Consider the following 17,520-nt stretch of genomic DNA (forward strand, 5'->3'; position numbering starts at 1 on the left):
CTGCCCTTTTAAGGACGCAGCAGTACCTGTCTTGAAAAATTACACGGAAATTCTAAAGCTTATGATGAAAAGGACCCTCTAGATATATATAAACAACCAGACCACGATAATGATGATGGTGATGATGATGATAGTATTATCCACGTATAAATAAAGATTCAAAATATGAAACGTCGTTTCCAGTCGGATTCTACATACCGATAGCTTCAACGAGGCTGTTTCCTTTCCAGCGTACTATGTACCACTACACATGAACTGTTTTACGCATCAGGGTAGTTGACATACTTATACAGCATTACGGCCTTCCGTTCTTCAGCTTTCCAAAATGACCATTTCTGCACCTCGGTATACATACAATACAAAGATTTATCGCAACCTTCAACTCAAAAGATAACTGCAATCAAGACTGGTAGGTAGAATAAAACACGGAAAGATTACGTCTCCAATATTCGAAGAAATAGGAGTAACACTCGCATGTAATGCATGATTATCAAAGTATGTATGTCACAAGAGCATCATATGTGGTTACCAACTTGAGCACAATATCATACTCGACAATCTCCAAGTCCAAAGCCAAAAATCACATAAGATTAGATTCCTGGGACTCCAACACGATTCATCTAATTCTATATCGTCGCATATGAAACACTCATATTATCTAGATATTTGAACATTTTAAGGGCAAAAGTACAGTTGATACAAATATTCGTGACCCGAAAAAAAATATATGAATATTTTGTAGTAGCTTACGCCGAAAGCCTTCCGAAAGCCTAGAAAAGTGATGCAATAATTTTTCACTAGTTGGCGCTGTCTATTTGCATGTGTGCGTGAGCTCCTAGTGTCCGTATAAGGCTGTACCTGACACCTAAATTTGAGCCCTGAAATCTCAGAATTGGCACACTATTTCCGTTCGACTGTAGTCTCAAAAAATCGGCAATTCTAAATTGTTTTCGCAAATAATAAACTCAACTATTAGTATTCTACGGATATTCTAAAAATTACAAAAAAAACATCACGAAAATTCGACAGTCTGATTTTTAACGCCATCTGACGAGACTTTTACCATGAGCTAACGTGAGCAGCCGCCTTAATAGTGCAATGTGCCTTTTAATCAAAAAAAACTATCCTTTCTATCAAAAAAAAAAGGTATTTTCAATTGTGAAAGAAAAAGTAATTGAATATTTACCAGGACGAAATTATCCCTCTACCCAATGTAATAACAACAAATAGGTTTTGTTTCAGACATGATCTTTCTGGAACCTTGTGTGCATTATAATGAATGGTTAATTAATATTTTATAGGTCGAAGCTGTAAGGATACAATTAAAACAACTTAATTTGCCATTGCCTATCTTCTGTGATTCTTCGAAATGTTTCCGGAGTGTGAAGTACTAACAGAAGATGAAGAAATACAAATATAAATTATATTAACAGAGAGATGTACGTGTTGTATGAAGCCACGCGAATATGGAAATCATATTATACAGCTAGAAGACGTTTTCTGTAGATATTGTACAGGACAATGTTATATTAAATGTGGACACGGTGGGATTTGTATTTGTCAGTCATATGTCCAAGCAAAATATGGCATATTAAAGAGATACATTTGATTTAAACAATATTTTTACTTTTATTTATTTTTGACTATTTGGTCTGGCCTAGTGGCTAGGGACATGATAGGGACTCTGCCTATGAAGCCGATGGTCCTGGGTTCGAATCACAGTAAGGGAATTTATTTGTGTGATAAGTACGGATTTTTGTAAAGGTGCCAAATAAACTGCAGTAACGATTCAATCCATTCCGAACACTGAAAGAAACTGCCGAACACAGATAGTCAGTATGAATTAATTATTTATTAAAAAAAGTAATTTGTGCATAAAAAGTTCTATTGCAATGTCCCCAATTATTAACTGCCTTTGCGTATCTTCGATGAAGCGATCTCTATTTATTATTTTCATCCTGCGCTTATTTTTGGATTTTTGCGAGTTTAAAATTTTTGACGCTTGAGTAGTATAAAATTTTGCATCTTGTTCTAACTTTATCAAAAACAGGAGCAACTGTGCGGGTTTTTTTTGTAAACTGCCTCTAAACTGGTGATGCCATGACCCTCCACTGGATTCGTAGTTCTGTGTTGTAAAGCCAAAGCAGCTCCAACTGTGTCGCATGTCATTTTTCATCCAAAAGTTGGTCATGTACGTTATCTACTCACTTGCTTTGGGATTTTAAAAATGGTGGCCTATGGCTCTGTCATTTTTGCAAATTTTCCGCGAGTTGCCGTGTTTTTTTGAAAAATTCATAACTTGGCTTCTACTGGACCATTTGCTATGTTTATTTAAAAAAAAAGCCAATTAAACAAAGATTTGATACTTATTTTATGGATTACAATATTGAAAATAATATAAAAAATGCTTAAAACTGACACACTGATAAAATTGAAGACTTCAAGCAGAAATTTATTTTTAGAAAAAAATCTAAAGCGATAACACCCTTTTCGTTTACATTTTAAAAAAAGAAGATTAGTTGTTCTTTCATTTGATGTCAAATACAGTATATGTGTTCATATAAAATTGTATAGTTAACATCATTTCATTTTTAGATATGTAACGCAAGACGGGGCGAAATTGTTTATTTGAATCGTGATTTATTTGTGGCTAATTTAGAAAGTCTAGAACCAAAATATAGTTCTGTAGCACTTTATACCCCAGATTAAGATGTTTTACCTTGAAAATAGTCCTCGAAAGCCGGCAATCCGGAACCCGGTATTATGGTCACTAAAACTCCACAATTCTACTCCACTTTTGCCGGAAAGCGCATACATGACCATATGGAGTTTCATCTAGTCTTATGTATATCTCCAACGCTCGTTGTGATGAATATTTACCTGGACTAACCTAATGTTTTGTCCGAAATTAACAACGTAACCTAAAAACTTGTTTACCTCGAGATTGCCTTGGCGCTGGGAGAAGAGTTGTTTTGTTATTAAACGAGATGAAGTCTTGGGTCTATTTTGTTACAGATTCACGCCACCTTTTGTTGTAGTTGTTTTAACGTTTTGTTTCCAATATTGGGATGTTTGATGTCAAAATATTTTTTTTTGTTGGTCATGCCGTTTTGCTCCGTTGCATGCGTGAAACGAACTGGATTTCTAGGCAAGGAACACGACATCTTTCGGCCAGAAGGCAGCACTCGCGATGGTCCCCAACACCACGCCATATTTTTCGACCTTTCAATGGGGTGCGCAGATAGCAATTGATCTTTCCTATCCACGCCACCCATTGAAATGTTGTAATCTAAGACGGTTTGGGGCTTGTACTTATAGTTGCCGTATTTCTCCTTTCCACCCAACTCACCTTCGTGGAAAGTCGAAATCATGGCCACTATATTTGTGTCACGCCACAAAACGATGCTCACGTCCCTCGAAAAGGTCTGGACAAGTTCTCCGATCCGCATCTCCGTCTTTGCGAGAGACTTAATTGCCTCGGGCACAAATTCGCGGTTTACCCGCAGTGTCCCTGTCCCGAAGCAATCTGTCTTTTGGGATTTGAGGTACCGCGCTAATAATGGCGAATTACAAAAATTGACCATTATTAACGTGTACCCCAACCCCAGCAATGGCTTTGCAAGGCTTTGCACAATCTGTGCAGTGGCGTTCTTGGGAGGTGGAAGCATCGAAGACGCAGAAGTTGCCACAGGTTCGTCAGTCAAGTCACTGTCGGGCTGTTCATTTTCGTCCTGTCTGTCTTTGCCGTCAGTAGTCTTCCCGTCCTTTCCTGTGCAGACGAAAAAGCTCCACAAATGTCGTGGACTCGCACAACTCGTAGCTTTTTACGCCAACTTTGGCAGCTTTTGTGGCGATTTATTGTGCAAAGGGGAGCCGACCGTGCCATTTGAAGAGTGATTCGTCTATGGCTATGTTTTGCTTCGGAATATACAGCTTGAGGAATTTCTCATTTAAGTGGTCAAGTACATGCTGTATCTTGTATAAAACTAACTGCTGGCTGTATCCTGTGGATAAAAGACATAAGAAAGCACTCACTGACGAAAATCTACTGTGCCTACGCTTTTGTAGAGTAGTACCCTTTGGAGTAATATCAAGTCCAGTGTGTGTGTAGAAATGGAAGTCTGCCTGATGATGATGATTTAAAGTAGTAGAAAAAGTATCGTATACAACGTTGCATAACCCGAGCCAATTCGCGTTTTAAGACCTTACTTATACAACAGTTGCGGAAAATACTATTCTGTGTTTCGTTTTCAATATGTAAGTATGTTTACCATGTAGTAAGTATCCTAAATTAATCCGCCAGGAAGTACATACGCATAATGTTCAGAGCGTATAAAAAAGGGTCTAGAATAACTCCAAACCTCGTTCCTGTAATAGAGCAGTCAAATTCATTCCTTTTTTTACGCTTTATTTTCCAACAATGGGAAAAAACAAGAGATCACACCAAGAATAACTTGAAAGGTGCTATACGAAGTTAAAAAGATTAGAGAAGGAATAAAAAGTCGAGATACGCCATCCGATCCGAAAAACTTGAAGGGGGTTAAACTCTGGGTGTGTACGTACACACGCGATACTTGTACACACACGAGAATTACTTGGCCCGGGGGTTGACCGGGAGTCAACACGACTGCTTTTATGTTACACTTATGTACGTGATACATAAAGTTATAATAAAAATTTCCGTACATTTTCAGACGGGAGAACCGTTACAATAGAGGAGGGACACCTCAGACACCCCAAAACCCAGTTGGCGAACGAGAACAACACAGAGGTGCCGGGAGCCGGAAACAACCGAGGAAAAAACCGAGGTAATTGACTCGGATATTTTACTCGTATTAGGAGATCCTGCACAGGAAACAAACAAATTCGACCCGGAAATAAACGAAAAGCAGTTGTACTCCTATATTGAAGAAAGGCTTAGGAAAGGAGGAAAAGGACACCATCACAAAGCAATACCAAGTACAGTCACCAGCATTAATATCTACCACATAAATAGAGCCCTAGAAATAGAGTCGTATCAGATATTTATGCACGCTTGTTGTGTCAGATATTGGTGCTGGTGCCAAGCAATTGCACTTTTTTGCAAAGTCCTAAGCTAAACCCAGAAATAAACTCGACCATATCCGATGCAGCAAAAAACAGAGACGAAAAGTTAGAGTCTTCACAACAGCAACTGGGTGTGGGGCTGACCGCTCTAGGCAGAGCCATGACTCTAGCCAGTACCACCAGTACCTACCTACACTTTAATGAAGACGACTTTGATGTCATTTTGTTAAATAATAATAATAATAATAATAATAGACAATTTAACTTGATGAAAAGTAGGCATTGAATGCTGACAAGCTGCACCTGAAGAAGGTGGTAATTTTGATAATATTACCGTATTGTGCGTTACCGTATTATTCATTGAAGTGGGCGTATCGTAACTCCTGTATCCTTTTTTCGGTTTGCCCACTTCCGGTTTAGTATTCGTCTCTACCCTTCGGAGATTTTTGTACTTGTATGTTGGTCATACTCATAGTATTCCCTGAGGTCAGCTTTATCTTCTTCGGAGGCATTGGCGAAAGATATGCATGCAATCCTCGCACTGATCTTTCTTAGGCTGGAAAAATGAAATGTTATTTCCTTGTTAAAAATATGATAGTACATCATATAATTTGCACTTGGTAAACCTTTCTATTTACAATCAGCAACAAAATCCCGGTGCAAGTCGGCTACAGTCTTTCCGCCATCGATGAACACTCGTTTAGTGTCTGCCCGACAGTAGTGGCTCTCAGTTTTTGGAATAGAATGGAGGTGTTGTCTAACGGAGTCTTTAATTAATGGCAGGGTCTATTGTTTGATGATTCTTGTGTTTACCACGTCGATCCTCTTCCAGAGCTCCAAACTTCTTATGTTTCTCGACAAAAGTTCTGATGGGGCGATCTGTTATATCAAGAGTAGCTTTAAAATATGTTTTGCAAATCCTAATTCGTTTGTCATCCAATAGCTGACTTAAGAGTCCGCAGCAAGCTTGATTCTCCATACAAATCGTAGTTACGTCCTTATTTTAAAATAACAAGTAGCATCATCATGATTTTTTGTAAATACAATGAGATAAGGCATATCTAGGCCTGAAATTAGTTTATGACTCTTGAAATGGTATTACAAAGAAAATAGAACGAGTACAAGTTTTGCATTTTAAGAGCCAAAAACCCTGTGCAGTTCGGTTAAATACTACGGCCAAAATATAGTTCAGATTGAAGTCAAAACCTATTTCCGGCATCGACTAAACTATGTAGTTTCATAAGAAAAAGCATTTTTCCGAAATGATTTTGTGGTTTTCAAATGAGAACGAAACTACGAAAATCAGTAAAAAAACTATACATTTTTTATGCGAATCTGCAGCGAATCACTCTAGCGCGGGGGAACGGTACGGGGGAGGGCGGTACGCGCCGCCCTTTGTCCTTGGTTTACGCTGGCCCTGCGTGTGCGTGCGTCGCTCGTTAGTAGTGACTCGTCAGCTGTGCGCGAGAGTTACGTAATATTATTTTGGTGAATTCTCTTCGTATCATAAACGCGATCTAACTACTTACGACTTGGACTGATAACGGATTTGATATTTCTTGGTGATACTGGTGGTGTGTGTGCACATACTGTTCGACGACCTTGGCTTTCTTATATGGACTTTGCATTTTTATGTTACAAAAATGGATAAACAGGGTAAGTACCTACCTAGATGCATTTTAGTCAATATTACCAAGTACTTATAAAAAATGGGTCCATATATCGGCTCGCATACTGACAAACGATGATTTGGACAAAAAATAATTATGGTTTTACTAGAAAAGAGAAAAGAGTACCTATGCGAACTATGGCGCTCCCATAAAAAATAATTATTAATGTTCTTGTTTCCAGAAGTGAAAAGATCATCGAAGACAAGATTATGGTTATCGGCTCGTAGGAAAAAAAAAGGACCGGCTCGTCATAAAAAAGAAAACATTAATCCTAATAGGTAAGTTATAACTAGGACAGTAGCGTAAGATTTTTCTTCCTTGTCCTCTATTACAAGCTTTTATTTAGTTTCACCTGTCCCGATATTTGTCTGTAATCAAATCTTGCATTCGACCAACTTCTAGCAGTCGGATTGACTTGAAATTTTGCATAATTATGTAAATTGCGTGACAATACAATAATCTGGTAGCTGACATCCTGGTAGTCCGGCCAGAATCGTCTCCGAAGGACGGAACTCTTCAACTGTTACAATGTTATCGACTTGTTTTTGGTATAGGTACAAAATAAATGTAGTTTGGGTAACAATGCTAGTAAAGTCGACAAAAAGTACAGTCAGCAAAAAAGCTTGTATTAAAAATGAATTTTCGTACTCGTACCTTTATTTATTATTTTTGTACGACGTAGGTACACCACACAAACTTGTTATTTCACTTATACAGGTCATAGCACTGTAATAGCACATTGTGTATTAGGGCGGTAAGTAAGGTATTACGAACGAAGTATTACCTCTGGTAGTCTCTGTTATTACTTTGACTAATGGCGACTGACGTCATTTCACCATGTATGTATTTTTCACATGTGCAGTACGCTTGGCACCGGAGAGCATGCCAGTGAGCAGTCTGATAGTGATAACAATACCGATCCTCCACCTCAACCTCTAAATTTAAGCAGGTTAGTGTTTTTATTATTATTTTTACTAGTTTACAATCTTTTATTTAACTTGCAATGTATGTACCTATGTACTCGTATGTATGTATGTGAGGCTCAAATCCTGCGAGTTGAATTTGACTCAGTTTCAGTGGTCGAATTGACTTGAAATTTGGTATACTTATGTGAATTGCGTGACAATACAATAATCTGGTAGCTGACATCCTGGTAGTCCGGCCAGGATCGTCTCCGCAGGACGGAATTCTTCAACGGTTAATGGCATCGACTTGAAATTTCGTATGATGTAGTTTAATAGGTAACAATGCTAGTAAAGTCGACAAAAAGTACAGTCAGCAAAAAAAAAAGCTTGAACAGATTTTTTTTTTTACCAAAAACTTATTTCACAGCTACTTACGTTTTTCACTTGTAGTTTTATTTTCGCTCTTGACTGCAACTGCACTGAGACTAGTACCTACTCGTACCTATATTGACACGGCTATTAAAGATGATTTCAGTTTATTATCTTGATCGATGTACACCGCACTTCTGTTATTTCACTTATACAGGTCATAGCACTATAATATCCCATTGTTCATTAAGGGCGATAAGTAAGGTATTACGAACGAAGTATTACCTCTGGTAGTCTCTGTTATTACTTTGACTAATGGCGACTGACGTCATTTCACTATGTATGTATTTTTTACATGTGCAGTACGCTTGGCACCGGAGAGCATGCCAGTGAGCAGTCTGATAGTGATAACAATACCGATCCTCCGCCTCAATTTCAAAATTTTAGCAGGTTGGTGTTTTTATTATTATTTTTACAAGCTTTTACCTTGCAATAGTTGCAATGTATGTACCTATGAATGTATGTGCAGGTAAAATCTTGCGAGTTGAATTTGACCCACTTCTTCCACATTTGGTACGGAAAAGTAGTTTGGATGAAAATGCAAGTACAGTCAGCAAAAAGCTTGTATTAAAAATGTAGTCGCGCGCACAATATGGCACCGAAAATCGAAACGTATTTTTTGCATAGCGTCACCGGCGTTAGAAGTTTTCTGTAGTAGTGTACGCCTCATAATGCAGTATCAAATATTTTTATTTCACCGTATACTCTGATTTAACCTTGCATGGTATAAATATAACGTAACTTTTTTTTTCCTTTCAGAAATTTGAGTCCGAGTACTCCGTCCTCGACACCATCATTACAAATTGAACTTGATCATGATAGCAATGAGGAAGTCGTACGTAAAATGACAGGTCGACGAATTTTCAATGTTCAATATTTATTTGAACAAATGAAGGCTGTGGATCATAGTCCATTTAATTGCAGCTTTAAAGATATGGATTTTGTGAAGGAGTCGAGAATCGGATTCCAGTCAACTTTTCTTTTCAAATGCAAAATGTGTGGCAAAAAAGAAGCATTTAATAATGAAAAACTAGAGTCTAAAATTAATAAAAATGTTGTTCAAGCAGTCGTATGTTCGGGTAGTGGCTTTTCCCAATTAGATGAGCTTTGCGCTCATTTAGATATGCCATGTATAGCGGAGAAAACATTTGGGAAAGAGAATTTGTTGCTTGGGGATGTTTTAAAAGATATCTCTTTGAAGAGCATGTTTGAGGCAGGACTCGAAGAAAAACAAATGGCAATTGAAAAAGGAAACGTAGACGCTGATGGCGTTCCCTACATCACAGTAGTAGCGGACGCATCGTGGGGAAAAAGATCATATCGTACCAGCAATTATAATTCATTATCCGGGGTAGCGTGCATTATTGGGTATGAAACTAAAAAGGTTCTCTTTTTAGGAATACGGAATTCTTATTGCTCTGTATGCGCTGTTGCAAGTAATAAAAAGATTGAGGTCAAGAAACATAAATGTTTTAAAAACTGGTCTGGTAGCTCCACAGCAATGGAAGCCGACGGTGTAGTAGAAGGTTTTAAATGCAGCATAAATATGCATGGCTTGAAATACACCAAACTTATTGGTGATGGCGATAGCAGTGTCATGAGTGCTTTAAACGAAGCATTGCCATATGGCCACTCCACTGCTATACACAAAATAGAATGCAGTAATCATTTATTACGAAATTATTGCACTAAATTGAGAAATTTGACAAAAAAAACTGAAAATAAACAAGGACCTGTCCCTATTATCATGAGGAAATGCCTAAATGATAACATATTGCGACTACGAAAGGCAATTAAAGGAGCAATAGACTTTTCTTCGAAAATGGAAGGGAAAACTTTTACTGAGAAAGTAAATGAATTAAAAAAAGACCTACGAAACGGGCCTTGCCACGTTTTTGGTGAGCATGCCAACTGCAAAACATATTTTTGTAATGGCCCGAAACCAGGCGAAGAAAACTTCATAGGCCAAATGAAAGATTGTGGCTTGTGGTATGACATATACACCGCTATAAGTCCTATTTTAAACAATGCCGAAAGTCTCCTTATGGGGCAAACAAACAATATTGTTGAGCAGTTTAATGCACTAATCGCAAAATTTATAGGAGGCAAACGAATAAATTACTCCCTTCGTGGATCTTATGAGTCCCGTTGCTACGCAGCTGCTACAAAAAGAAACACCGGGAGTCTTGTAGCAACCATGAGTAAAGTATTAACAAAAAATGAAGAACTGGGGACTTACACGCAGAAGTATGAGAAGAGGCAGGCAGAAAAGGCGAAAAGAAAATCAAGCCAAGACAAAAAATCAAAACGAAGAAAACGTATCGCAGGACCCGATGAACATTACGGTGATATCGAAAAAGAACCAGATATGGAAGTTGAGCACTACGAAAAAAGAAAACAAGCACTCTTAGCAGACTTTTCAAAAAGTAAAATAGAACTTGAAAATATCCAAAAAGATACCGTTGGGCAGGCAACGAACCCTGAATGGATCAAACAACGAAAAATACGCCTTACTGCGTCAGTGTTTGGTCAAATATGTAAGAGAAGAGCTGCCACGTCGTGTAAAAATATTATAAAAACACTCTTATATAGCAATTTTAAAGGTAGCGATGCTACTAGATACGGCAATGAGAATGAGCCCATCGCTTTAAAAGAGACTGAAGCTGCACTAGGAGTGCAAGTATCACCTTGTGGGTTATACATCCTCGAGGAACACCAGTATTTAGGCGCGAGTCCCGACGGAGTCATAGACGAAGAAACAATTGTGGAGATCAAATGCCCAGCTTCGGCGGCAAATATGACGCCAACAGAAGCTATTTTAAAGAAAAAAATTACTTTCTGTGTGTTGGACGAAAGTGATCCTCAGAAAATAAAACTGAAGCAAAATCACAACTACTTTTATCAAGTACAAGGTCAGTTAAATATTACAAAAAAAAGATACTGTATCTTCGTGGTGTGGACTCCAAAAGGCATATTATTCGAAAAAATCGAAAAGGATACAGGATTCTGGGAGAGCATATTAAATAAATTGAGAAAATTTTACATGGAATGCATACTACCTGAAATTATAGATCCGCGTCTACCTAGAAAGTTACCGATACGAGAGAGTTCTTAAAAATAAGCGAATTTTCATACTTGTATGTATTAAAAAATAAAACACAATATTGTATGACTTTTTTTATTTTATTCAATACACCCAATCTTCAATGTGTCCAATCAAGTTGATGTTGTAGTCTATAGATATTATACTTTTCACTTCTCATGCTCGTAAAGTTCGTTTTTATGCTGAGATTAAGCGACATAAAATGACTTTTTATGCTCTAGTGCATAAAATAAAATCTTTGTCTAAGACCAAGCTAATCAGGTGTCAACCAGCCACAAACAGAAAGTTTTTAACTTTTTTATTTATTTATATAAAACTAAAAATTAACCAAATCAATCAAAATAAATCAATAAAATAAAAAAATAGAATTATGTATATAGTAATTCATGAAAAATAAAAGAAACATAGTAAGTGAACCATTGTTTCCACTGTTGCTATTTCCTCGAATTAATCGAAGTAAAAAGCAGTGTAAAACTCGAGCATTAAACCCATTTTTCCCTCGACGTGTCTATCCACCCTCGCCGTACCGGAACGAACGTCTTAAAATCGTAAACGTCGTAAAATGGCTCGTTTTATGCTCTTGTTGTACAATCGACTATTTCACTTCTCATGCTCGTAAAGTGCGTGTTCATGCTGCATCTAGGCAACATACAATAACTTTTTATGCTCTAGTGCATAAAGTAGAATCTTCGTCTAAGGTCAAGGCAATCAAGGTGTGAAACCACAAACAAAAGAGTTTCTACATATTTTTTTATTTTTTTACACCTAAAAATCAATCAAATCGATGAAAATAAATCAATAAAACTAATATAGTAAAGCATGAAAAATAAAAGGTACAAAATAAGTGAACATTTATTTTTACTATTGCTATTTCATTTCTTCGCAAGCGAAGTGAAAAGCAGAGTGTAAAACTCTAGCATTGAGCCCATTTTCCCCTCGACGTTTCTATCCACCCTCGCCGTGGCTCGGGTGGCTATATGAACGTCTCGGGTAAAATTGCTCGTTTTATGCTTTTGTTGTACAATATACTATTTCATCACACTTGCTCGTAAACAGTGTCGTAAGCTGCAGGCTAACTTGGTTGCAGTCCTTAATAAAACCTAAGGGCCTTTTTTTGGCGTTATGAGTTGTTGCGCGTACTAATACTGCTGCGCGCGCAGGTTCTGCACGACTAGCAGGAGGACCTCGTGCACGCATGTCAGGCACATGCTGCGGGAGGCGGAGGGCGGCTGGTAGCTGGCGCTGCCAAGAACTGCACCAGCGGTATCGGCAATTTTTGTAACAATAATATTTTTCTTTTACACATATACAATTTTACTCGCAAATGTGATGAAAACATTGTAAGTCGCACGGGCGGTACTATAATTATGAACATCGACCTAGTCCTCAGTCTTTGACTTTGAGCTTCTAATACTCTCGTTCGTAATTTCTTATTAACCGCCCTTAAGACATAATGTACTATTACGCCACACCTGGCCATAATGTGAGTTTTACCGCCCGCTATGCGTATGGTAAAACCCACTTTCTGGCAAGGTGAAGACGTAAAATTGTGTACTCACCATGGGCAGTAAAAGTTTTACAGCGTAATGTGTAGTGTAATGTACATTTACGTTTTTGGAACGCCAAATAATATCCTAGCCGGTAGCTGCCCTCCCGCGCTGTATATATTATAATCTTGGTCTGGAGATGTTCTACTGTTATATTCTACTTAGATACTGCAATAATTTCACCATTGTATGAAGATATTTTACTGCAATATTGTTACTGTGACATGTCTCTAGCTCCGCCTTCCCGCTAGCGCGCTCTTGCTTTCTTTCTAGCGCCCTGTCTTACTCTAGGTGAAACAACAACATTTTAAAGCGTTAGCGCGTGATCTCAACGCGGAGTTGAGCGCTACTTGCTGCGGACTCTTAAAGATAAAAATGGAGTCTTTGCTAGGATCTTCCAGGAGAGTACTTCTGTTAAATACTATTAGCGAGAGCGGGACGGCATGATACGATTCGCATTTTGTAGCATATAAGGCCTATAAATTGCCATCGTCGTCAATCGGCAAACTCACTCCGAGCGGAACACACCTCATTTATCTGTAGGTAAGCCACAAATTGATTATAATTTATTTTGTATGTAGTTTTATTTTTTAATTTTGTTTCATAATTTGTAATTTTTATTTAACTTTTATTGGTTTGCCTTTTTGCCTTCACACTATCAATAGTTTTCGGAGTATGTCAAAAACAAAATTCTCCAATAATACTATTTAGAACAAATCGCTAACGAGATCTATAAAGTTTAGTTATATTATACTTATTATTTAGTGGCACATACAAATCAGTCTCATGAAGTTCAATAACCCTTTATCTATATATATAAAAGAAGAAACTGACTGACTGACTGACTAGCTATCTATATATAGCATATCTTTGCACTTCTTCTGGATCATTTTGTACGTCGTTTGAGGTTGATTCACGTGGCCTATCCGTTACACTGCTGGACATGAAATCAATTTCTGTAAAAATACAGTCGTCGAATGGAAATATCCCACATTTTTGAATGCATTTACTATATTTTTAGGAGTCATAGCTTTAAAATATGCTTGACCAACGCACTCCGCCACATGATAAATAGTTAGAGATTGCCCGGGATGTGTCAACAACCAGGAGTCTACTGTTTTAAAAGTAATACGTTTTAAAAGGGCCATTCAATCCAACGTCCAACGGTTGCATCTTTGCAGTCGTATGTAGATGTAAGGTCAAAATAAACTCCTGAAGATTTCGCAATATCAATTGCTTCTATCAAGAGATGGCTTTCATGGTTATCCATCAGCAATAGTGCAGATTATCTTTAGAAGCCGAGACATGTTTAATAAAATGCTTCATAACATCCACGAAAATATCTGCATTCATCCACCCAGTCGGTGCAGCCAAACCCAATGTACCTGGTGGTGCTCCATGTATCATGTGTTCCTTAAAGTTTTTCCTCGGGAATACCATAGCTGGAGGAATGGCTTGTCCCATCGCGTTGACGTTGGTACCCCTCTCACCACTTGTAACTTTTAATACATTGGTGCCTTTCGGTGCTAAGGCTTTTCCTGGTCGCTGGACAGTTGTCGTGGAAGTTTCGTCTAGATTATAAAGTCTAGTTCCATCTGCAAAGCTGGGATGTCTTTCCATGGCAGTTTTTCAAATTCTTTAATAAAAAAACTACGTTGTGCTTATTAAAAGCAGTAGCTCTCGCCAAGCTGCAAGCTTCAGGTTTCCTGAGAGAAATTTGAGTATGTCTCCTTCAAAATGCACGAAGCCATTCATATCCAGCCATTTCTTCACGTATCCATGACTGGGGCATGTTATACGGTTGTTTGCTTTGGCCATTTGATACGCAATGCGTCGTCAATCTTTAGCAGTGAGGCCGTAGAATAGGCCAGCACAGTGTTCAATATATTTCAATAGCTCCTCTTCTTCTGCAGTAAATATTTTATTTACTTCGTAGTTTGGCGTCAGTCGTATGGTCTGATTCGTTGCCGTGGACACTTTTTTCACGTACAGTCTTAACAGTGGGATAACGAAGTTGGCATTTTTTACTGGCCTTACGAATACTCATCCCACCTCGTACTAAGTCAATTGCCTTTGCATTGCATCTGCTGTGTGTGCTCCTTTTTTTCGTTCTGGTTTCGTAATACGTCCCATGTACAATGGCCTGCATTAAATGGATGGACACCTTACGTTCTATAATCGTTTGAACACAAGAGTTGGCGATTTTGTTAAGTGTTCACAAGAAATGAACTAGATGGCGCTGTTAAACAGTTATTATGATATGATCGATATTTTATCCCGTAAGACAAGGGTTACACGATCAGTTTGGCGTCAGTTCAGTCCATCAGTTTGGTCCGGCTAAGACTGATGCCAGAATGATGGATGAAAAACACAGTTACACGCTCAGTCTAGACTGACAGCAGACTGATAAAACTTACGTAGTCAGCATTTGTAAAGTGAAGACGACAGTCAAGTGAGTCACCTGATCCTGCCAAGCCATGGATATTTTGAAGAAAAAAAGAGCCTGTGCTATTATAATTATCGCTTTACTGCTCAAGAAACGCGTAAAAAGGAAGCGATGGATGAAAACCTGGCTACAAAAAAGAGAACATTACACGCATCTTAATTTATTAAATGAAATACGACAACAGGATGAAGAAGAAGACTTCCAAAATTACTATCGAATGAAAGAAGCCTGCTACGATCATCTGTTGCAAATGGTCAAACCATATTTGGAAAAACAAGATACCTGTATGAGGAAAGCAATATCCGCCGAAGAAAGATTAGCTGTCACTTTACGATACCTTGCTACTGGAAGGAATATTAAAGATCTTAAATATTCTGCAGTAATGTCACCTGCTGCCATCAGTCAGTCAATTATTCAGACATGCGAAGTATTAATTTATGTCCTACAGCCTTATATAAGGGTAAGTAAAAAAAAACGATTTATTAATAATTTTTATTATTTTGCTTAAAACAATGTAATTAAAATGACACTATGTAATTGTTTAGGTTACTAATTTAATCATCATATTATTATTCCGCTTCAAATTGAGCGAATAACGAACCAGCTGTATATTCGCTGTCTTGAGACATAGAAGATGGGGACGGAATGTGAAGAGTGTAGACCGGAGGTTGTGCGGGAGCTGCGGCTTGGGTTTGGGTGTAGATGCGTGATTGTGCTGTGACAGGGGGTGCGGGAGGAGCTCTGGCTTGGGTTTGGGTGTAGATGCGTGATTGTGCTGTGAGAGGGGTTTGAATATAGATTGGTGATTGTGCAGGAGGAGCTCTGGCTTGGGTTTGGATGTTGTTGGAAGAATGCGTGGGAGATGTGACAGGGGTTTGAATGTAGATGGGTGATTGATCGGGTGAAGCTCTGGCTTGGGTTTGGATGTTGTTGGAAGAATGCGCGGGAGGAGCTGTGACTGGGGTTTGGATATAGTTGGGAGATTGTGCGGGAGAAGCTGTGACAGGGCTTTGGATGTACTCGAGAGATGTTGTGTGTGAGTAGGAAGATGATTCAGGTGGAAATGGGCAAAAGGGAGATGGTGCAGGTGAAGGGGTTGATGTTACATTTATTTGAACTGAGTATCTGTGCAAATTTCCCAATTCCGCTTCAAATAGCACATCATTAATGGCCTTCTTGGCATATAATCTTTGAGTAGGGGTCAGTCGTTCTAACGTTTCTGCCCAGTCAAATGCTATTGAACGAGCACCACTAACTTGGGGTTCTGATAAATAATTGCATGCTCGTTCCAGTAATTCATTTTGTGTTTTAAGGACACTTTTCTTGGAACTAAGAGGAGGCGGTCTTGCGGGTGGTTGTGGGGCTGCCACGAATGAAGAAATAGTCGCAGCAACTTCTTGCTCTTTTTGAGCTTGATCAGATTCAGCTTCATTTTGATTATCATCACTAGCCTGAAAAAAGAAAACGTACTATATTAACTTCTACTATTTTTTTCCATTTCAGAAGCCGTCAAAAGAGGAATGGAAAAGAATTGCCGCTGATTTTGGTGATAAATATCAATTTTGGAATTCTTTGGGAGCTTTGGATGGTAAACATGTCAAGATCCAAAGACCAGAACACTCAGGGTCACTTTATTTTAATTATAAAGGTCACTTTAGTATCGTCTTGATGGCACTGGCAAATGCAAATAAGGAATTCATAATGATTGACGTTGGTGCGAATGGTCGAGTATCGGATGGTGGTGTCCTATTTTACACAAAATTCTGGGATCTCTATAGTAAAGGCGAATTAGATATACCAGAACCATCGCCATTGCCATACACAACCGAAAGTTTTCCTTTTGTTTTTATATCTGATGAGGCTTTTGCAGTAGGGAAAAATTTAATGAAGCCATATCCACAAAGTGCATGTATCAATAATAATGAGCGAAAAGAATTTAACAGGCGGCTGTCACGAGCTAGATCAGTTATTGAAGGTGCTTTTGGTATAATAACAAAAAAAATCGGTGTATTTCAAAAGGCAATATGCTTTGAGCCACGAAAAGCCTCAACCATAGTAACGGCTTGCTGTTATTTACATAACTACTTAATGAAAACCAAATCCCGTCGCTACTTGGCATCAAACTGGAAAGTTACAAAAGCTACTGATATTGAATTGACCGATTTGGAACCCACTCCTACCCGAAATTCAACTAATGATGCCAAACAGATAAGAGAAAGACTCTGCCATTACTTTAGTCATGAGGGTAAATTGGAAATTAGCAAAAATGACCTTCAATAGGTAATTGAGAACATTGAAAGGGCGGGAAACTTCGTGAGAAGAGGACGCGGTTTTTTGTGAAATTTGAAATTATAATTATAATCAGCTAAGGATT

The 17,520-nt window shown here is 38.2% G+C and overlaps 1 protein-coding gene across 1 annotated transcript; it reads left to right on the plus strand.

Moving 5' to 3' along the window:
- Positions 1-5,991: 5,991 nt before the first annotated feature.
- LOC141441921 (uncharacterized) lies at positions 5,992-15,096 on the plus strand. Its single transcript, XM_074106813.1, has 5 exons — positions 5,992-6,702; positions 6,898-6,994; positions 7,579-7,665; positions 8,354-8,440; positions 14,985-15,096. The coding sequence occupies exons 1-5, from the start codon at positions 6,690-6,692 to the stop codon at positions 15,094-15,096; spliced, it is 396 nt and encodes a 131-aa protein (XP_073962914.1). The 5' UTR covers positions 5,992-6,689.
- The last annotated feature ends 2,424 nt before the right edge of the window (positions 15,097-17,520 follow it).

Source organism: Choristoneura fumiferana, chromosome 24, assembly GCF_025370935.1.
Source record: "Choristoneura fumiferana chromosome 24, NRCan_CFum_1, whole genome shotgun sequence".
NCBI classification, from domain to species: domain Eukaryota; kingdom Metazoa; phylum Arthropoda; class Insecta; order Lepidoptera; family Tortricidae; genus Choristoneura; species Choristoneura fumiferana.